The following is a 22076-nucleotide window of genomic DNA, read 5'->3' as shown; positions in this document are numbered from 1 at the left end:
CAGATATTATTTATACTCTAACAACAACATTACACACTAACTAAAGTTTGAAACAGGGGATCACGAAGAACGGGACCTTTAATACCTAGACAATGGACACCTCTAAGGACATTAACCCGCTTATACCATGGTCACTCGCAAATAACACATTTTTAAAACATTAGATTTTAATTAGTTTTATAATAACAAACAATAACTTCGTTTCCATGGTTACGCCTGACGGTTTATTTAGCAACCGGAGATATTTATAGTCCGCTCAGCTCGGAGAACCCTTCAGTTTAGCTAACTATGAGGCAGAAACGTAACATTTTTCATGTAAGTTAGGCTTGTCTAGCCATGGGCGTTACACTTTCATTTTTTTTAACCTATGGTTATTCTATTGGTTATGCTATGGTTAGTCGCAGCTGAGGTAGCCAGCGCATTTGTTGATTAATTTCGAACGTTAAACAGTCAGTTTCAGCAGAACTCCTTTACTAGGTGTCCTCTATCACTTTTTAATGTACACCCTGCAGCCAATCAGAATCGAGTATTCACCCTGATCATGGTACAAACGTTAATAATAACTTATTTTTCACTGGAGACGGATAGTCGTTTGGGTTTGGAATGACACCAGTATGAGCGAATGATGAACTAACTTGCGCAAACTAACCATTTAACGGTTACGGATACTAATTCAGTCTTACCTATAAGATCACTGATATAATATTAACTGATCAATGTCTGTGTGTGGTTATGATGTTTAGGACGGTGGTGATGCCAATTGCTCAGGAGTTTTCCCCAGACGTGGTGTTGGTCTCTTCAGGGTTTGATGCCGCAGAAGGACATCCCGCTCCTTTAGGAGGATACAAAGTCACTGCGAAATGTAGGAAACTTCTGCCCTTATATAATATCCTTATCCGTATAATGTCGGACTGCGGCGGTAACGCTGTTATTTGTCTCCTGGCAGGTTTTGGGATTTTGACTCGGCAGCTGATGACGTTAGCAGGAGGACGCGTGGTTCTGGCATTAGAGGGAGGTCACGACCTCACAGCCATATGTGATGCATCTGAGGCCTGTGTCAGCGCCCTGCTGGGCCTAGAGGTCAGATTTCATGCATTCCCCTGGCCAAATACTTTATAACACATATATTATACCTTAATAACCCTGTTATAGCATTGCCGTTAACAAATACTGAGGGATCTTGTTATGTAAGGGTGTTAACATGACTCTTCTGGCTAAGTCTTGTATGACGTGATCTTTGTTTTAAAGGAAAATCAAAAAACACCGTTTTTCATCTGGTTTTCTGTTAGGATTCTCTTCCCGAGTCGACTCTGCTGCAGACGCCCAATGCCAACGGAGTGCTTTCACTGCAGAGAGTCCTGCAAATACAGAGTGAGTGTCTCTCGTCCCAGTCTGCCTCTAATTATCCTGAAATGCACTGGCTTCCTGGTAGCACACATTGTTTAATTCTTCGTAATTCATTATAATCATGATCAGCGTTGTTTCACCACATGGTTCCCGCTCTGCCAAAATATTCCAATAAAAACAACGGTTTGGGACGCGTTACGTGGCGTACACCACTTCTCTCACGTGCTACTGCCATTATCTGCCTGCAGTCAACAGTCTGTTGTCATTCACACAGTTTCAAGACTTTCTCTCTTCAGTTCAACACAATTGAAATCTTTTGCAGAATTTCTGAGCCTGAAAGTGAACTGTGTCTAAAAATCAACAACATTTTTTTTTAAATGTAATTAAGTAATATTATTTATAGGGATTACTCTGTAATTTAATTACAGTTACTTCTGATGTAAATGTATTAATAATAGAACAATTCTATATGAACAATAGTGGATTAAACATCAAATGTTAAAATTAGGGCTGTCAAACGATTAATCGCGATAAATCGCATCCAAAATAAATGTTTGTGTTTACATAATATTTGTGGGTTTTTATTTATTTTATATATATAAATACACACACATGATTGTATATATTTAAGAAATATTTTCATGTATATACTGTATATAGATTTATACATAATTCATATTATATAAATATTTTATATATAAATAATATTCTTTTTCTTAAATATACATGCATGTGTGTGTATTTATATATACACAAAATAATTATACACAGTGCACCCACATATATTATGTAAACACAAACTTTTATTTTGGATGTGATTAATGTTATTAATGACATTAATCACATTATTAATGATTAATGTTATTAATTTTAACACCCCTAGTTAAAATATAGTTTTTTTTTATTGTAACCTCTCCATTTGAATACTTTGGTCAGTTTAAGAATAATTATAGCAAATTATTTATTTGAAAGATTAAAAGAGTCGTTTCGTGTTGTGTTGTTAGACTGGTTGATATTTATAAGTGATTTAGCAATACTTTTTAAAGAGAGTAAGATTAGTTTTAAAGATTAGTACAGTAATCTGTACTGTTGAAAATGTAATTAGTAGCTAATAATTAATTACTTCCAGAGTAACTTACCTAACACTGGTAGTGTATATTTTGAGGTCATATCTTTGTTTGAGGAACCGACCAAAAAAGCTGTCATTAATGTTCTCTAAAGTCCCTGAGGCTCAACTGTACTTGCTTGAGGTGCAAGAACAAACCTGCAAGTCAAGAACTATTTGATGTGCTTATTTATGTGTGTTTAGCAATGTTTTTATTAGGGCTGTGCAAAAATTAATTGCGATTAATCGCATCCAGAATAAAAGTCTGTGTTTACATAATATATTTGTGTGTGCTGTATATAATTATTTTGTATATATAAATACACATACATGCATGTATATATTTAAGAAAATGTGTTATTCATATATAAAATATTTATATTTATATAATATAGATTATGTATTTATATATATATACAGAATTTAAGCGCAGATAATTCTTAAATATATACATGCATGCATAGGTATTTATATATACAAAATAATTATATACAGCACACACAAATATATTATGTAAACACAGACTTTTATTTTGGATGCGATTAATCGCAATTAATTTTTGCACAGCCCTAGTTTTTATGTGAATAAAAGCCTAACTTAAAATCTGTTTATCAAAGTTTTGGTGGAGGGACAGAAATTTCTCAGGTCTCATTTAAAATGTCTTCATCTGAGTTTTGAAACAAGAAACAAGGACAAGTCTGTTTGGAATGAAATTAGAGTCAATGATGACAGCATTTTAATGTTTGGGTGAACTATCCCTGTAAATTCTAGTTTTTTCGTCACACTACTGATTTGCAGTTACTTTTTTGTACTTTCTGGAGTTTCATTTTATGGAAATGAGCAGCTTTGACATTCTGCAAAAGATCTTTTTTGTGATTCACTTGGTAAAGAAAATCATACAGGCTTGGACGTAATGGCCGAAGTAATATTTCTGAGTGAACTATTCCCTTAATTGTTTGCTGCCAGTATGCCTGTAGTCCTGCCTGTTAACAGTGTAGTCTCGTCCTCTGTCTCAGGTCAGTATTGGTCGTCACTCAAGCCGTTGGCGGGCACAGTGGGTATGTCGTTTCTGGGTGCCCAGAGGAAAGACTGTGAGGAAACCGACACCGTCAATGCCATGGCGTCCCTCTCCGTGGGGGTTTTGACCAGCAAAAGGTGCGTCACGATGAAGACGTTTTGCTAAATGGAATTAATACAATTTGTCATTCCTCTATAGTGCTCAATCCTCTTCTGAACACAATATGTTTGGTAATTTACAGTGTAACTATTATTTAAAACTTTAAAATAAACTATAAAGTTAAATAAAGCTATTGAAATAAAGCTGAGTAATAGTAATATTTCAATAAAAACATTAAAATTACTAAAATTAAAGATATATATATAATATTCAAAATATGAATAAGAACTACATAAATACTACTAAAATAGCATAGGGATTTGCAACACGTTCTTCAACTGAGTTTACTCACCAAAAAAATTCAGCCAAATTATCCCACAGGATTTTGTTTTTACAGAAAGATGCAAATCTGTAATCCAAACTAATTCATGCTAATGTTTTCATAGGTGACCAATTCCCATCTAGTCTATTGTGGGCGTTTCACTGCTGTAGGAAATTATGCTTTTGAAGCATTCTTAGGCATAACAACCGCATGGTACTTGTTTGATGCTAAACATAGACCTAATTTTTTTACAGCCTTGCTGATGAACCCATGGAGCACGACGACGACTCCCTTTAAACCAGGTCTTTACTCGTCTGAAAAACTGTCCAGTACCAAACGCCGCTCCACATGACGTGAACGAGCCGTGCCTCAGACCAGCAGTGCCTCAGGGGGCGTGGCTTCCTCATCATGGCCCCTCCCCCAAGACGCCACCTCAACACTGACCACCAGCGCAGCGCGGCTAAGCTAACAACACAGCTACAGTTCGGCTGGGACTCTGGGATCCACTTCATCGTCTCCATCATGCAAACAATCACACTAGAACGCATGAGGCCTCTTCGTGCGTTAGTGTGTTTGTAACGTTCTCTAAAAGGACGCGCTCGCGAAGTCGCAAATATTCACCTCTGGTGCCTCAAAAGAGACTATTTACTTTAGCTGGAGATGCTAAACCAGATTTGTGGGAACAGTTGAGGATTATTTAACCTTTTTTAAAGGCAGCCCTTTTTAATACCCCTGACAAGTGAACTATTGAAGTGCTGAGAGAAAATAAGGGGTTTCCTTGCACCTGGCAACCGCAAAGTGGCTCCACTCTATGATGTCATTACTATTAACCAATTTAACCACTAAAGAAGGAGAAGAAATAACGATCTCGACAACTGTGGGTTTTATAAATCTTAATTTTTTTGCACTGTGCATTCCATAATGTGAAATTTTCCAAACTTCTGGGAAAAGAAAGATCTAATTCTGTATCTAGTTTGACGCTTAACATTCTTTTAAAGTGAAGCAAAAAAAACAAACAAACAGTTGCATTCTTTGTCAAGTTCAGATTACATTCGACCTGCATTCCCAGCCCGAAAGCCGTAAACCTGAAAACTTCAAGATACTTCTTTGTACTGATTCTGTACATCTGATGTTTTTAAAGGCCAGAGGGACTATTAGCAAGTTTATTGCACACACACACACACACCTAGCCAAAACACACACATATATCTCCATATGTCGCATCCAAATGACCACTGTACATTTAATATCGTGGACACAGGAAGTGCTTACACTCTCCCTAGACTAACTATAACGCAAAGTAGATCAGTCTCTCTTTAGACCAAACTAATATGAGTATGATTTGTATATGTGTGTGTCCATGTGTATCTATCAGTCATATATTTAGTCTGTTCTGTATTTACAACCAAACCTCAATTGACCACAAGCAAAAACGCAAAACGACAATTGAATGGGCTCTCGAAGCCACTTTAACGTTAAATCAATTCTCTGTATTTTTCATTGATCTTTGTTGTTTTGGACAAGGGAAACATCCAGCCTTTTAACCTGTGGAGGAGACGTTTCTAAAGTGTTTGTGCATTTAATGAGTTTACTTCATTGCTGTGCACTTCTTTTTCTTTTTTTTTTTTTACGAGGGATGCATTGTTTTTGGATGGCGTTCTGTTTTCCACAGCCTGCATATAGATGTATAATTCACACCAGTTGTGTGGATGAACTTTATAGTGATATTAAATATGTCTCTCGGCCGCTGGGATTCACATTTACGCCATCTTCAATGAACCAAAATGAACATCACACCAAGCGGACAGACTCTTCGAATGCTGTGCCACTCATCAGCACATTCGGTTTAACACTTATTTGGCCTTTCAAAACAAATGTTTTGCCCAAAATATGGTTGGCTACATTCTAGTTGCGTAATCCTACCAGGTCAAACCACCGAGAATAATGCGCTGTAAGTTATCTTCCACATGCTGTATCAATATCTCACGGTTAAAGTCTGGATGGTCGGCTTGCGGGACTGGCAGAACAGCTCATGGTGCTTGTTTGACTTTTGCGTTGTGCTTGATGAACGCACCCTACGACTTGATTTCAAGTGTCGGATTTGTTCCGTTATTCAGCATGACTTGGATGACAATGACCAAATCTTATCTTTTTTGAGTCTGCACAACCATTTACCTCTGTATTTACAACCAAAATACAGCGTTAACATGCTTTCTTGCGTTCACTACAAGAAACAATCGTGACCTGACAAATTGCTGTTATTGTGTAGTAAAATAGAGGCATTCCTATACAGATTTCCACAATGCTGCAGCTGCACCTGCCCGACCAACGAGTGTTTACTTCCTCCCTCTTTTGCCTCGTACCAAACCACTGTGGATAGTTATGCGCTTGTATGATTCCATGTAAATAGCACCAACCTCCCATTTATCGATGTTTTGTGTTCATATGGCTGTTTTCATGAAGACCCTGGGTAGCCTTTGCCCATCAGACCCCCATGAAGACTGTTGTAAAATAGAGCGTAATGAAGTCATAGCTAATCTCTAAACTAGCGGCAATCTTGCTGCATATTTATAGTACTTCAAACGGTGCACTTGCATATTACCATACACAAAACACACCTGTTCGCCTTCAACGTTTGATAAAAACCAGAAATCGCCTGATCGCGACTAAATTCGACAGCACGCACTTAGTGAAAGTTTCGCCGTGCCGTTTCGAACCGCGAATACAAACAGATCTTGACATTCCCTGGCAGTTTCGGACACTGCTATGCGTCTTATATACAGTTATATTCCAGTGGTGTATTTTTACAATAGCTTTGTGCATTTTTACTGTTTCGATATACCTCTCAAAGCGTTTGTATTCTCTCGTCTCTCCGAATCCTTAATGAAGTAAAATGGAGAGCGTGTGCTGTTGTCTTCACTCCTGTAAAAGCAAACCAGCGCCGTCTTAATTCCTCTCTCATTTATTTCCCTTCTCCTTGTTGTATGGACGATGTAAATAGTTACCAGTACCACCAGAGAGACTTCACCGATGTGCCTTGAAGTACTTCACCTGTCGACCCCACTAACTGGATCTGTTTAACAAAGAATAACAGAAATTATGTTTTCGAATCTTCCTGTGCTTAACGATTCCCTTGTTAATTTCAGACTTCTTTTATTTCTCTGTGTATAGAAAAGAATGTCTATTTTGTACTGTTTCTATCTTCCTAATTAAAATGAAAGCATTTTTTTTTTCTTTTGCCTGAATTTCGTTCGGCTTTGTCATTTTTATTTGTTCATTCTGGTGCTCTGAACATCAAATACCAGTGAACTGAATCAAATGAATCAAATGTGTCACATGTGGACATCCATCTGTTTTCTATTATTTGTCAAAAATTCACTCAGATCTACAGCTTGATCTTTTTATTATTCGAATGTAGCATTGCCATTACAAAAATACTATGGAAACCACAATACCTGCAATCTCCTCCAAAATACAAATGTTGTTACTACACTGTAAAAACATTAAATGATCAATAAGTTATGACAAAATATGTTTTTACATTGCTTTAACTCATCAAAATAAGTTAAGTTAAAACTAATTTATTTAAGTCAGTTTTGGTGATTGTACTTAAATTTTGAATTTGCTCATCCAAAAACTAAACACATTTACAATATATATATATATATATGAAATGAATGAAATGTGCCACATGTGTACATACATCTGTTTTCTATTATTTGTCAAAAATTCTCTCAGATCCTACATCTTTTTGTTATTTCAACAAAGCATTATCATTACAAAATATATTTTGGAAACTAAAATGCCCGCATTCTCCACCAAAATACAGCTGTTTTTACTTATGTAAAACCGGTCATTTGGTAATTTAGTCATCCAAAAAAAAAAACTTATACTGAAATCCTCTTACACTTTTTAAAGGAGATGGCATATGAGTTTTTTAGTCTTTTAATATTAACTGTTGCCATGATCAATTTTGATAAAAGAATGAACCAGTATTGCTCACGCACACAACCATGAAATGTGAAATACTTGTTCAAATATGAGCACGGGACGCCTGAAGCCACTGGATCATCAGCAGTTCATCTGGTCACTGGCTCCTTCTGTAACACGTTTGGGCTTCTGCTTTAGTTTGGGCCACTATGGCAGTGTGTTTTGCAGTGATCTTCAAACATACATCTTGTAATTGCCTTACCTAATTTACACATAGTAAACAGCAGAACATGGCACTTTTGTGGTGAGGCGGTCTGTCTTATTTCTTGCCAACCAGACATATATTCATTGAAGCCTCAAAATAAAAGGATAATGCCAAGTTTATGTGCAAACCACGTTTAGCCAGCACTTTATTCTAATAAAGTAATTAGCAGTGTCTGTCTGGCTGGATCCTAAAGAAATCGTACTAGCAGAACGTCAACAACTTTCTCAGGGTTTTTTTCCCCCCTGGATCAAAATTCTTCAAAATAGTTTTTGACAGTTTTTATTGTGCTGAAAGGCAGTAACATATTCATAAAGTAACGGTCAGATAACTTACTTTTATGCATTTGCTATTCACCAAGTCGTCATATTGTAGAATTAATCTCTTGAGCTTTATTTTTTTTTAAATGCGTAACAACCTTTATACATTTAGACAAATGTGGTATATATACCATGACAAAATTGTAACACTGTCACAAAAGCAATAATGTTGGCTAATATACAGCATAAATGGCAAGCGCAACAACTCTGAAATGATCGGATCTGTATATCAGAGAATATAGTGAGTCTACGTAGCATTTTTCCATCAGGCTAAGGTTAGCTATACATGAAGAGTCCTTATGACAGTCAATGTCTGCCTCTGTGCCTCCATACACACTGATCTCAGATCAGCACTCTGCCATTGAATCAGAGTCGTTTCCAGAGTTTGATACAGAGTCTGCGTTTAGATACGGACCACCGCTGGTGTCTGTTCCTCTTGAGGGTCGTTTTTTGCATTTTGTTGTATAGCTCCATTGGGAGAAGGGAAAGATTGTTGGCTTGATGTTGACACATGATGTCCAATGGGATAATGGGATACTGTTAAGACAGACAGAAGAGGAGAAGATGTCAGAAATGTGCTTTATAATCAAAATCACTAATACATTTAAAAATTAATTCGCCACAGAAGACCCTTTGTAAATGGACTATTTGCAATGTATGAATGGTGCTATATACTCCATTTAAAATTATTGAACATTTTCTTACTTATCTTATATTTTGATTATTATTATATGAATTTCATCTTAATTCATATAGATGTATATATGTATGAAGTATGAAAACAAACTCAATAGAAAGTCAAACATTGGTAGGATAAAACATTTGGGAGTTGAAGTGTATTTACGGTTTGGATTGGTGCAACTGGATTCCTTCATAACAGCTTTATTTAAATTGCTCAATCGATTTGCTGGAATCTGCACGTCATCACAGCCTAAAGCGAAAGATTCATTCCCATGAGCACCGGCAAACATGTTGACTCATCTCATATAAATGAAGGACATTGCTGAAGTAATACAGCATGTGCTGAATATGACAAGTCCAAGTAAACCACAACCCAAAATAAGTCCTGACAAAGAGTCAGAGTCACAATGTTTCCATTAACAGCACAGATATTTTTCCACAAATCGGCCAATCAAGACTGGATGACTTAAAAAAATAACACTGCACATTAAATTTGTGATTGATGATAACTGCCTTTCATGAATCAAAAAACTGGTTCAAAGCTGAATTTCAAGTATCTTAAAATATATATTTTTGTTATTTGTGATTTTGGTTTGTTTAGAAGTTATATTATGGCTAAAGCTTTGTAATAGAACATGACCCCGTTATTAATCTTAAGATGGACTGTAATGGCACACTTTTATCAAAATAATAATAATAATTCATATGGGCTCCATGTTTTTTTTTTTTTTTTTTTTAATTAAACAGTCAGACATACATACAAACCAACATAGTGCAGTAGTGAACAATCTTGTAATTCCATAATTCCAGAAGTGACATAAGAGTGATTTAAGTGTTTGATCTAAGTGTGTATGTGAGTGTGGGTATGTGTGTGTATGCGTAATCAAAGTACAAAGTAACCATTTATTATTTATAACCATTGTCATTACCATCACCACCCCCACTCCCCACTACCACCATATTGCCAATATTGTATTAGTCGATTTTTATTTCCATCCTTTCTCCTATGTACCAATTGCCATTGTCAACCCAGTATAAAATAAAAGATGATATAATAAGATAATAATAAGATGATAACCTTCCCCCACATCTCTTCAGTCCATATCTTCTCCTAATTATTATTATTTATTTATTTTTTGTGTGTTATGTGCAATGTCTAAAGACAAGTGCATTAAAAGAGGGAGTAAAGTGCGAGAGTGTCTCAACTTGGAACAGAGATGCTGTCCCGCTGAAACCACTTCTCGCCTGTCTTGCCTGCTCTGGTGTTTGTGAGGTTTTCCATATATACATATTACCTTTTTTTCTTTTTCTTTTTCCCCCCTATTCCATAGGTGCATTAAAAGGGGCTCCATGTTTTGATTAATGCACCTTTTATAGTTCCAGTTGGAACCTTAACATTTATTTTCAAAGATTTAATTTTTAGAGTATATATATACTGTAATTTAAAAGCAAAATCCAACTGTAAAAAAAGACTTAAATTAAGTGCAATCAACTTGGATGTTTAAGACAGTTCAACATGACTTATAACTTATAGAAAGTTGAAAATTTCCTGAATTATTTTGGTTAATTAAAGCAGTGTGAAAACACATTGTCATAACTCATTGATCATATATATATATATATATATATATATATATATATATATATTTATATATATATATATTTACAATGCAGAAAACACTGCAAAATTGTCACTTTTGTGTTGGGGTAAGCTCATACATCCATTGCCTGTTCTTTTGTTAAGTATTTAAGCAAATTTCATTACAGCTACCAATAACGATAATGTTTCAGCTCCATTTCACAGATTCCACCACCCCACATCAATGCAAAAAATGTGATAAACGTGATAACAGATTTCGTCTGGACCTGGGCAGAGCTAACGGTTAGCACATTGCTGCAGAATATCTCTGTTTCGGTTGGGTTTACAGGGCGATTTCACCATCCTAAAATTACACGGCCATGCAAATAAAATATTTCCAAACTCTGTGATCAGTGCCCAAAAACCTATAGTATCATGTTGGCTCAACAAGGTACAAAGTCACTAAAATCTTCCGCTTCGTGTCCGTTAGCATCAAACTGATATATTTATATATCAACAAACTGAATTAGTGTGTGTTGTATGGGATGTATCTCTCATACACACACACACACACTGATAGACACACACCTCTGTAACACCCCACAACTGTTTCCAATCATTAGGTTCCTGCATGTCTAGGCCCGGTCGCCTCTGATTGCACGACACTGGATCTCATGAAGGGCAGAGGGAGGGCGATTTACACCCGTGGGCTAAAGGAGAGTCCTCTCCACCTTTCCCTGCTTCCTGCACACTCACTTTTCTTTTCCTTTAATGGTTTTTATTTATCTTTAACAACAACACATGACCACCGGTTCAGTCGAATGTGCTCAGTGGAAAATAAGTACACATTTATATTAATTACATTGTTATTACTTATTTACTAACATGTAAATTAGTTACACATTAATTTAGTTATAAGTTCAAAAATGTATATGACTGACGAAATGTATATGAAGAAAATAACTTTATTAAACAGATATTTGTTGTTTTTCGCAGTATATATACGCAGTATCAGGATATTTAAATGTACTGGTGGTTAAGACAATACATACTATGAAAGCACAAAAAGAGGCTACGCTAGCAGGCCTGTGTGAGAGCAGCGAAATATCAGGAGGTCAATGTTGTGTTGAGAAGCATTTAGATACACCTGATTGGTAAGTTTAGAATAAACATGGATCAAATGACAGGAATGTAATTGTCTATAGAATAAAATATCTGTTTTTTCTGCCCAGACGTGTTGTGGTGAAACAATACGTTTTATGAACTTGGAATTAAATAATTCTCAAAATGGCTAATATCTCACAGATTCTTGAGACAACGTTTTTTATGCATTTAATTTTAGATAGCTATTAACCCTCATACCATTACCCCTGGATTTGGATCATGGATCGTTCTTTTCATTTAAACAAATTGACATGTTCAGTCTTGTAAATGACTACCCATTCGTGCAAATCTGAAATTGTAAATATTTATCATTTTAAATGAGTACAACTTTTAGAACAGATTATTGGTGCAAATAATTATTAAATGGAGAAAAAAAAAACATTACTATCCAACATATTGTAAAATGTCCTCTAGATGATAATCTTGATTGTAACCTGTCTTGTTTATGTTTTATTTTTCCCCCCCTGTGGTTATGATTCATAAACCTTGTCCAAGTAAAAAGTAAATAAATATATATACAACTAAAATACATTTACAATCAATTCGCTTCTAATGTTCACAGATCTTTCAGTCTGTTAATACAGTCAAGATTAAAAAAATAGTGCGAAACTTGGAAATATTATGTAGCATTAATCATTCTCTGCATTTATAAATGCATTTCCCCTCTGTCAGTCTATTGAATTTGCAGTGTACATTTGATTCTGAAACTGGTAAACTGTTTGTTTGACCAATAGCATCAGTTCAGCGGGTGAGAGCTTGTCCAGCTGGTTAAAGGTCCAGCCACAAAAAAAATAAAAAATAAAAATAAAATAGTCTCCGTTCTGTTCAGTGAGCAATGAGGCAGAATCCCTTTGAGAAAATATTTTGTGAGAGTGCCTTTAAAATTAAAACTTATATTAATAAAAGTAATATCTTAGGAGGTTTGTTGTAACTGAAAACAAAGCTTCCAGATCAGCACCATTTGAGACAGGGTACATTGTCTGTCTGTATGAATTATGAGATTATGCACTCTCTAGTCTTTGAAGAATTATTTAATCGACCACTAAAATGTTTTGGATGCATGTTTGAGTAAGCATGATTGCACATAAACCATAAACAAAGGTCAGGTAAATGTATCCCCTAAATTCAGCAAACACTTATGATGCATGTAATAAAATAAACCCAACCGGTCCATAATCGATAAGCAAGTCATTTTCTAGTTTGTGAGAAAGCGTTAACTCATCAACTCGGACATAAACCAGAGCCATGTGCACATAAATCAGCTATCATATTTCATTAAAAACACTTAATTTGATGTCTGACATACCTGTAGAGGGTCGCTCTGAGGAAAAGTGAAAAGATCTGTGTTGGTGGGTCAGAGGTCAGCTTTAGGCAGGGTCAGGTCATGGCAGCAGGAGTCAAATGGCTGTTGATGGGGAAGCTGAAGATAGAAAGCAATGTGTTTAATAATCAGAGTCACTCTCTCTCGGGCAGAATGCAGGTTCAGAGTTCAGAGGCTGGTTGGAAGTGGCGTTTCGTAGGGCTGTAGGGTCGGTCGGCGGGATTAGCAACAGATGAACGTCTAGTGAGTGGCGGACATGGACCAAGCACCCTCCATCCTCCAAACGGAGAAGGCGTAGCTCAGCCTCTCGTGGGCCAGGTAGTTACAGCTGGCCAGCTTGGCATCCATCTCATCGCTCTGGAGAACCTGGTAGAGAAAGTCGATGTATCGCGAAGCCAGTTTGAGGATCTGAATCTTGCTCAGTTTGTCCGAAGGCAGCGTGGGGATGATCTTCCGCAGCGAGGCGAAAGCGTCGTTTAGGGACTGCGTGCGCTGTCGTTCCCGCACGTTGGCGATCACGCGTTGTGTGTGGAGGTCCTCGAACGGTTGCCCCGGGACAGGTGACACCGCGCTCACGGTGGGCACTAGGGAGGATGAAGAGTTTGATGAGGACGAGGGGGAATTCCTCTTGGGCCGCTTGGAGGGAACGAGCGCAGACGGGCCCTCCAGTGGCGTTTTGTCGTCCTGTGCTAGGTGTCCACCAGGCTCTTTCTTGGGGCCTGTCAGCCGCTTCCGCGGACCGGCCGGGGGCGCAACGACGACGGGGCACTTGTTGGGGCGACGCTCTTGCTCCTCTTCACTAGGTAGGACCCCACCCTCGGGAAAGTCGCCACAAGACTGTTCCTCTCGCATGACGGCCCGTCGTCCTTTACTTGTCAATCCCGTGCCTCTGTCCTATTTCGCTTCGCTTGTGACCCGTTTTTCGCCTTTGACTGAGAGCAATTTCAAGGGAAAGCAAAACAAATCAAAGCAAAAGACCAACTCGAGAAGGTGCCGGATTATACGGCCATGCATCTGGGCTCGTAAAAATCTCTGTCTCCACGGTATGTCATGTAGCTGTAGGTCAGTTCTTGAAACCTCAAATCACCATCTGGTTGTCAGGTCTTTTATAAAGACCAGTGGTAAGTCTTCGAAAAGCCCTACCTACTTTGATCAGCGATTGGTTGAGAGTTGGGTTGGGAAACAGGAAGGCAATGCGTGTCGTGATTGGAGGAGAGAGCCAAAAGGAGGGGGGCTCGATCTAAGGTAGTGGCAAAGACTCTGCTGTAGAGTTTTCTTGAAATTGTCTGAAGCATATTGGTTCCAGATTTTTCCCCCAAAACAAGCCTTTAGTCCATACACACCCCCTCCACCACTGCACACAGCCCAACACAGACAATAGGAAGGAGCTGAGAAGCAGGCTCGCTGTTTCATGCTGTCTCTCTGTTGACTTTATGGCATGGCGAGGTTTTCGGGGGTAAACTGAACATTATTCTGAACATGCTGAGCGAAAACTGATACATTTGTCTCTGCATATTTCATCTCTATATAATTTTGGTGCATTGTAACATTTTAAAAGGTGGTCAAACCGTTATTAAAAAAAATATGGTGAACTTTAAACTGCTAGTCTGTGTTTATATATAATGTAGCGTCATATCAGCACACTATTAGATATGATTGTGGCCAAGACCACAAAGTGTCTTTCAGGCCTGAATTAATCTATTACATTATTTTTTAGCTTTATTTTGACCTTTACAACTAAGAACGACTATGTGTCAATTCAAATTAAACCAAACATGCCTTGATTGTGTCCCATTATTCCGATTGATCATTTCAAAATCTCATAACAAAGAACAATGGGATGAAATTCAAAAACACAATGAATAGATTTAAAAAGGCAGTATAATCAACAGTTAAAAGTACAAACAATGGGCCTCGTTAACAAAACTGACAGTTTTGTAGGGGTGCAGCAAGGATTTCAATAGACAGAGAGGGACACAATGTTCAGTGCAAGACTAAGGCATTTATGATCGCTGATGGCCAAGTAATGCAACTGTATCCTATTTGTGTTGTCTTGCTATTTTTATTTTTGTGGCAATGAGAAGCAGAAGAGAAGACAATCATGCATCATTTTCAGGACTGATCAGAAGCCAAGCTTTGGCTGAGCTGTGAGTGTGTCAGATCAGTGTTGTTGGACCTTCAGTACTCCAGGTCCTATATTTAATATCACACCTTATACAACATTATCAGCTCTTTAGCAGAGGACCTGTGAACTGAAATGAGTGCCAGAGATGGGGAAAGTACAAAATGTGCCATGTTAGAGGGCTATTCACAGTTATAGGCAGCATACAAAATGGTGAAAATCAAGGTTTTAATGGTGTTTATGTCTATGTTAGGACAGTTAGAAAGGGCACAACTTGTTGAAGTTGCTAATATGAGCACCATGGCTGAATGTATTAGATCATGTGTTTTAACCTAGCCTATACGTTAAAAGATTAAAGGTGCAGACATTTAAAGGTGATTATTTAATATCATACATACAATGTGCATGTACATGTACCACTCCACATTGTTACGTTTTGTCACAAAGAGTTGGAGCCACTTTCACTGGCATTTTAGCTTGTTTAGATTCGCACTATGGTGGTCCCAGTCAAAACCAGCCTCCGGAGCGAATCCGATCACATGTCCCTCCCACACCACACCTGCGTCTGATCAAGACATTTATACGCCACAACGTCACCGAAACTCTTTGACAGGAAATAAACAGCTTAGGGGTACCGCAGTTATGGAGAAACTATTCGACAGCTGATATAAACAATGGTGCGCTGGAGGAGTTCTGGACAGGAGTGAATAAGAACTGGGTCAGCGATAGTAACACAGGATCCCCAGGTGGAAGTGGTACTGCGTGAGTCCACAAGCCTCTCGAGTCCACTGAGACCTCTTCAGCAGACACAGACAAAAAACATTTCTTCAAAAGGAGCCTGTTTGATATGCATATGACACTCGTTTATCTTTTGTTTCATTCAAAAATTCATTAAAATTGTATTCTCACAATGGCTTGAACACCTCTTCCATGATGCCATATGGTTTAATTCCTGTATCAAAATTCATTTTGATTTATTTTGGAAATGCAGAAAGAAAGAAACAGAAAAGAAATAAACAAACAGAAAACAAAGAAACAGAAAGAAAGAAGAAAATGCAGAAAGAAAGAAAGAAAGAAAGAAAGAAAGAAAGAAAGAAAGAAAGAAAGAAAGAAAGAAAGAAAGAAAGAAAGAAAGAAAGAAAGAAATGCAAAAATGCAGAAAGAAAGAAACAGAAAAGAAATAAACAGAAAGAAATGCAGAAAGAAAGAAGGAAATGCAGAAAGAAAGAAGGAAATGCAGAAGGAAAGAAAGGAAGAAAGAAAGAAATGCAAAAATGCAGAAAGAAAGAAACAGAAAAGAAAGAAAGAAACAGAAAGAAATGCAGAAAGAAAGAAGGAAATGCAGAAAGAAAGAAATGCAGAAAGAAGTGCAGAAATGCAGAAAGAAAGAAAGAAAGAAAGAAATGCAAAAATTCAGAAAGAAACAGAAAAGAAATAAACAGATAGAAATGCAGAAAGAAAGAAGGAAATGCAGAAAGAAAGAAGGAAATCCAGAAAGAAAGAAAGAAAGAAAGAAAGAAAGAAAGAAAGAAAGAAAGAAAGAAAGAAAGAAAGAAGGAAATGCAGAAAGAAAGAAAGGAAGAAAGAAAGAAATGCAAAAATGCAGAAAGAAACAGAAAAGAAAGAAAGAAACAGAAAGAAATGCAGAAAGAAAGAAGGAAATGCAGAAAGAAAGAAATGCAGAAAGAAAGAAAGGCAAAAATTCAGAAAGAAAGAAACAGAAAAGAAATAAACAGAAAGAAATGCAGAAAGAAAGAAGGAAATGCAGAAAGAAAGAAAGAAATGAAGAAAGAAAGAACAGAAAGAAAGAAATGCAGAAAGAAAGAAAGAAAGAAAGACAGAAAGAAAGAAAGAAAGAAAGAAAGAAAGAAATGCAAAAATTCAGAAAGAAAGAAACAGAAAAGAAATAAACAGAAAGAAAGAAGGAAATTTAGAAAGAAAGAAAGAAAGAAAGAAAGAAAGAAAGAAAGAAAGAAATGCAAAAATGCAGAAAGAAAGAAACAGAAAATAAACAGAAGGAAATGCAGAAAGAAAGAAAGAAAGAAATGCAAAAATTCAGAAAGAAAGAAACAGAAAAGAAATAAACAGAAAGAAATGCAGAAAGAAAGAAAGAAAGAAAGAAAGAAAGAAAGAAAGAAAGAAAGAAAGAAAGAAAGAAAGAAAGGTTTCTTAAATGTCATGTGGTGCGACTTCCCCAAAATTAAAGGCATTTATGAATAATTAATTCATGATATTTGAAAATGTTATATCTTGGATAATGTACACAAAATTTTTTATAAGGAAATAAGGAAAATGTTCTTATATTGTAGTTGATGGTGACACTCAAAGCCATATAGAAAGCCGGAGGAACAGGCTGTCACTGACTCAGAAACACACACCATGAGCTGTCAGTCCTTTCTCTAAGCCGTTCTTCACATGATACACTGATGCATCAGCTCACACTGAACATCACACTGCCATTGTGTGTATTACAGCTCGACACCAGAGCTGAGCACGAGACGAGTGTGATCTACGGCAGGTTTGCTCTCCTCAGTCCTCTCACCTTGCATGCTACCACATCGTTGCCTCTGTAACGTGGAGGAATGTCAGCCGGGGGAAAAAAAACACAAAAGGCCCTCTCTCAAAAAAAAAAAGAAGAAGAAAAAACGACTGAGAGAGGCCAAGAGAAGAAGAAAAAAAGCGAAGAGGGAAAAAGCAAAGCACTGGTCAAACAGAACCATATGGGAGAGTGTGGGGCTGGCTTTGATCTTGGCCCGCCGCCTGATTGATGCTGCGCATTTCATTTCCTCGTCAAGGCCGTGACATAATGTTTCACTAACACTTGAGACCCCTCGCTCTCCTCCTCCTCTCATCCCCTCATCTCTCCAATTCCCCCTGTTTCCACCTCACAGCCCAGCGCTCCCGCCTCGCTAAACAACACGTCCGTCAACATAGCAAAGCATTCCAGGCTTTAAAACGTTCTCTAACACGACAGTCCGCGGACACCTCTGGCCTTAATATCTCCAGCAGCAGGGCTGATAGAGGTTAACACACACACACTGCACGGGACGGTGGACATCTGCGGACTTGCGATGACCTCACTGTTGCTAGCGTGTGGAAAAAGCGGCGTCATAGATGAAAGGCTATCGCAATCTGTGTTTGTGAGTTTGTTGCTACTACTATGACAATGCAGACATAACAAACGCCTGTGTTAACCCTCTGTAAATCACTGCTGGTATCACAGAATAATGGGATCTGATGAAACTAATGCGATTACGAAAAAAAAAAAACACCTGGATATTATTTTTATTTAATCAAATTTTTTTGGAGCATTGATCTCATGAGACAGACATGAGTGTTGTTTAGTAAATCAAAACTAGAAATGTTTTTCAATATATCTAAGTATGCCTTTATGCACTTAAAGGGTTAATTCACCCCCAAATTTAAAATGACCTCATGATTTACTCACCCTCAAGCCTCATTCTAGGTGTATATCAGTCCTTCCAGAAAAACGCGGAGTTTTTTTGTGATTGTTGCGGGCAAAAATCCTTGATTACGCGGCTCGTTTTCTTTAAAAATGCGATGAAATATGCGGGATATTTATGCAATTTTATGCGATAAAATTGCGGGAACTTTCAAAAATTGCAGGAACTTGCAAAAATTGCGGGAACTTGCAAAAATTGCGGGAACTTGCAAAAACTGCGGTTTGATGAAAAAGAGAAAAAAAAGTGATTCCCCCAACACCCTGTTCTTACTAGGCTACTACCTTAATGTAAAGAGTCATTACTTCCTTTGATAAGCAAGCATACTACATCATAGAAAGTGCTGGGAATATTTAATTTCTCATCTTGTTTTATATTTATTGAATTTTCAAAATCACAGTTTGATATCAAGTTCTTGACATTTCTTTTACACATTGTCTGATAAGTATAACATCTGATAAGTAAAATATGAGACCACAATAATTTGGGGGGGAAAAAAAAAAGATAGAGGGGATCACAGACATATATTAAATTTCTTTAGCAGAGATACAGATCTTTGGGCTTTTCGATTTTTAAAAAAATTTTACAGACTCAAAATACATTTTGAAATGAGCAAAGTTGGGTTTTGAGTTACTACACTTAGTTTGATGAATATGAAATTTTCCTAATAATAGAAAAAAAAATCGATAACATACATTTTTCTTATAGGAAAGTCAAAATCATATGAAGTAAGACAGATGACAAATTTAAGACAAGGTTGAAATTCATTTTAAAACCTAGAAATTGAGACATCTCATTCCAAAAGATTGAAGATTAGGGATATTCAAAGAATAAGTGCACAATAGTCTCTTTCAAAATGACAAAAACAGCAATGTTTTATTTCAGACTGTAACGAGTGAAAATAAGGTGTGGCCCCTTTAAGAGCTGCGCGCTCCCTGTTGAACTTTCTGCAGTGCCTCGAACACCCAATGTGTGCGGGTAATTTCTGTTTGATGCTTCTTCTTTTATCTTATGTTGTTTATTAAGTAACGATATGACGGTAGAACGTGTAACAGACAGTTATACGAGTTAGATTTGTGAGATGCCAATCGCCTCCGTGAGTCTGTCTGGCCTCTGCAATAACTTAAGCTGTGATCTATCCCGTCGCGTAATTGCGTCACTTCATAACGTTCCCATGGAAACAGGGGGAAATGGCTGCTCTTGTGTGAAGCAAACGCAACATTTTTCAACTTTCTGTTTAGATATATGTGACCTTTTTTTGCAACGAAAATGCGAGGATTATGAAATCATGCAAACCCTGCATATTTTGCACGGAAATCGGCAATTTATGCGGCGAAAGTGCGGCGTATTTGAAAAAATGCGGCCCCCGCAAAAATATGCGGACTTTGGCTGATTTTGCATTGAATTCAGCGATCGCAAAATCGCGTTTTTCTGGAGGGACTGGTATATGACTTTCTTCTTTCGGCCAAACACAATCGGTTATATAAGTTACGTTAAAAAAAAAAATCATGGCTTTTACAAGCTTTATAATGGGACTGAATGGTAACTTGTTTAGTAAGTTTTAGAAGTCCAAAAAGTGCATCCCTCCATCATAAAAGAAATCAATATGACTCCAGGGGGTTAATAAAGGCCTTCTGAAGCGGTGCAATGTGTTATTGTAAGAGATATATCCATATTTATACTGTAACTTTATAAACTATAATCACTAGCTTCCGGTAATGCCTGTACACGAGTCTTCAGTAGTTCGTGTGGAAGAGTGACCTCTGACCTGACGCATGACGAAGGATGTGGGAGCAGTGTAACCTCAGGTGAGAGTGGTTGGTTCAAACAAACAGGACTGGGCAACAAACTCAAGCTCCTCCCACATTTAGCTTAAAAAAATGTTAGACTTCTAACTCAAGACCTGTGTTTTGTTTTGCTCGATCCTCTGAGCTTCCGCGTTCATCAATATCCGCGTTCATCATCGTATTGTTTTGAATGGGGAAATTGAAACGCTCAATATGGCGGAATAAGCCCCGCCTTCTAAATTAGAGCCAATCTGCGATCATCATGTCACTGCAGCCATTAAGCTCCAGTTCCCGTAGAAACAGCCAGACGCACTTCCACTGCGCATTAGCATTAGCTTGATCCAGCCTGAAAAATTACGTTTTGATTTGAGCGTTTAGAAACAACAATTACGAGACAGTTGTTGTCAGATTTCATTGGTGATTTCAAATATGATGTTTATTCGTAAGCTTGCCGAACAGTTTTGGAGACTTAAATGTTTCCCCATTCAAAGAGACAGGAGCTGAGCTTGCTGCCCGAGAGGCGTTTCAAAGATGGCCGCCGAGTGAAATGACTGGTCTTAAAGGGGGGGTTGACTTCTTTTTTTCTTTGCATGATTGTGTTTATGGGGTGCAATATAACATGTATTCGTGGTTTTTCTTTTTTTAAAAGTCTTATTTTTCATAAACTTCACCTTTATTGTCAGCCGCGCTCTCCTCTGTCCTCGAACGAGCGGTTGACTTCCTGAGTCTATGAAACCACTCCCTCAGAAACACGTAGTGGGCTCAGATTGGTTAGTTTGGGCTGGTGTGTTGTGATTGGCTAAACTGTCGCTCACGTTGTCCGGAAGGTTAACGCCCATTACCTTTACAGGCGAAACGTGAGCTCTGGTCCAGATGTAAATATGTGTCGAACTGCAGTATCAGTTTGAGGCAGAATCAAACCGAGAAAGCGGCGATGAAGAGAGTCAAGCAGAACCTCACCACACATAATTTGCTACATTTTTTAACTTTATGCACGTTTGTTTTACACAATAGCATCTGACTGGCAACAATAGCAACTGACTGGCTACTACTAATGTTAAACACAAACAGCGTTGGCAAGTTTACGTTCTTGATCAAATCGGAAATAACGACATTAAGCATATATACATGAAAAATACGTTTAAAACATTAGTACTTATACAAAATTCAGGTCCATAATGTTTGTACGCGTTTGTCGTGGACACAATAGCATTACTAGTAGCCTATAGTGGCTATAAAGCTAGCGCTGGCATTTAAAAAAAATAAAACACAAGGCTACGTCTGGAATTATACATGAAAATACATTTAAAATGATGAAGTCTTAGCCTACTTACAGGTTGTGGCCCAACAACTGCTGCCTCTTATTTTAAAGCCGGAAATGCTTCATGTTTTAGTAACAGTTTCTTGTTGAATCCGGTGTTGAACTCATGGAGATTCTGGAAGCTGTCTTCCGTAAAATGCGCAGCACAGAGAGCTAGATTACGATCGTCATTTTCAGGAACATAATCAAACATAAATTGTATCCATTGTTGACGAAGTACAGCGTCCGTGGGAAGTT

The 22076-nt window shown here is 37.5% G+C and overlaps 2 protein-coding genes across 4 annotated transcripts in view; one reads left to right on the top strand and one right to left on the bottom strand.

Annotated features, from left to right (window-relative positions):
- hdac7a (histone deacetylase 7a) overlaps nt 1–7136 on the top strand; it is a 116490-nt gene extending 109354 nt beyond the window's left edge. For both annotated transcript variants that reach the window (XM_039664012.2, XM_039664013.2), the window contains exons 22-26: nt 744–862; nt 947–1080; nt 1290–1371; nt 3469–3607; nt 4146–7136. In XM_039664012.2, coding sequence (XP_039519946.2) covers nt 744–862; nt 947–1080; nt 1290–1371; nt 3469–3607; nt 4146–4188 — 517 coding nt within the window. In that variant the 3' untranslated portion in view covers nt 4189–7136. The remainder of the gene's footprint in view (nt 1–743; nt 863–946; nt 1081–1289; nt 1372–3468; nt 3608–4145) is intronic.
- A 1213-nt stretch (nt 7137–8349) lies between these two features.
- twist3 lies at nt 8350–14245 on the bottom strand. 2 transcript variants are annotated; one of them, XM_089124536.1, is made up of 3 exons: nt 13134–14245; nt 9248–9334; nt 8350–8940 (listed from the first exon to the last, which is right to left on the bottom strand). In XM_089124536.1, exon 1 carries the CDS (start codon nt 13998–14000, stop codon nt 13389–13391), a length of 612 nt encoding a protein of 203 aa, XP_088980662.1. In that variant the 5' UTR covers nt 14001–14245; the 3' UTR covers nt 8350–8940; nt 9248–9334; nt 13134–13388. The 2 variants fall into 2 exon arrangements, with proteins under 2 accessions (XP_088980662.1, XP_039519954.1); XM_039664020.2 differs by lacking the exon at nt 9248–9334.
- Between the last annotated feature and the right edge of the window lie 7831 nt (nt 14246–22076).

This window comes from Pimephales promelas, chromosome 20, assembly GCF_988280905.1.
Source record: "Pimephales promelas chromosome 20, fPimPro1.hap1.1, whole genome shotgun sequence".
Taxonomy (NCBI): domain Eukaryota; kingdom Metazoa; phylum Chordata; class Actinopteri; order Cypriniformes; family Leuciscidae; genus Pimephales; species Pimephales promelas.
Note: the sequence above shows the minus strand (reverse complement) of the source record. Positions and strands in the feature narration are given on the sequence as shown.

Excerpts from the sequence above, each read along its gene's own strand:
- twist3 (XM_089124536.1), bottom strand. The coding sequence starts at position 14,000 with ATGCGAGAGGAACAGTCTTGTGGCGACTTTCCCGAGGGTGGGGTCCTA.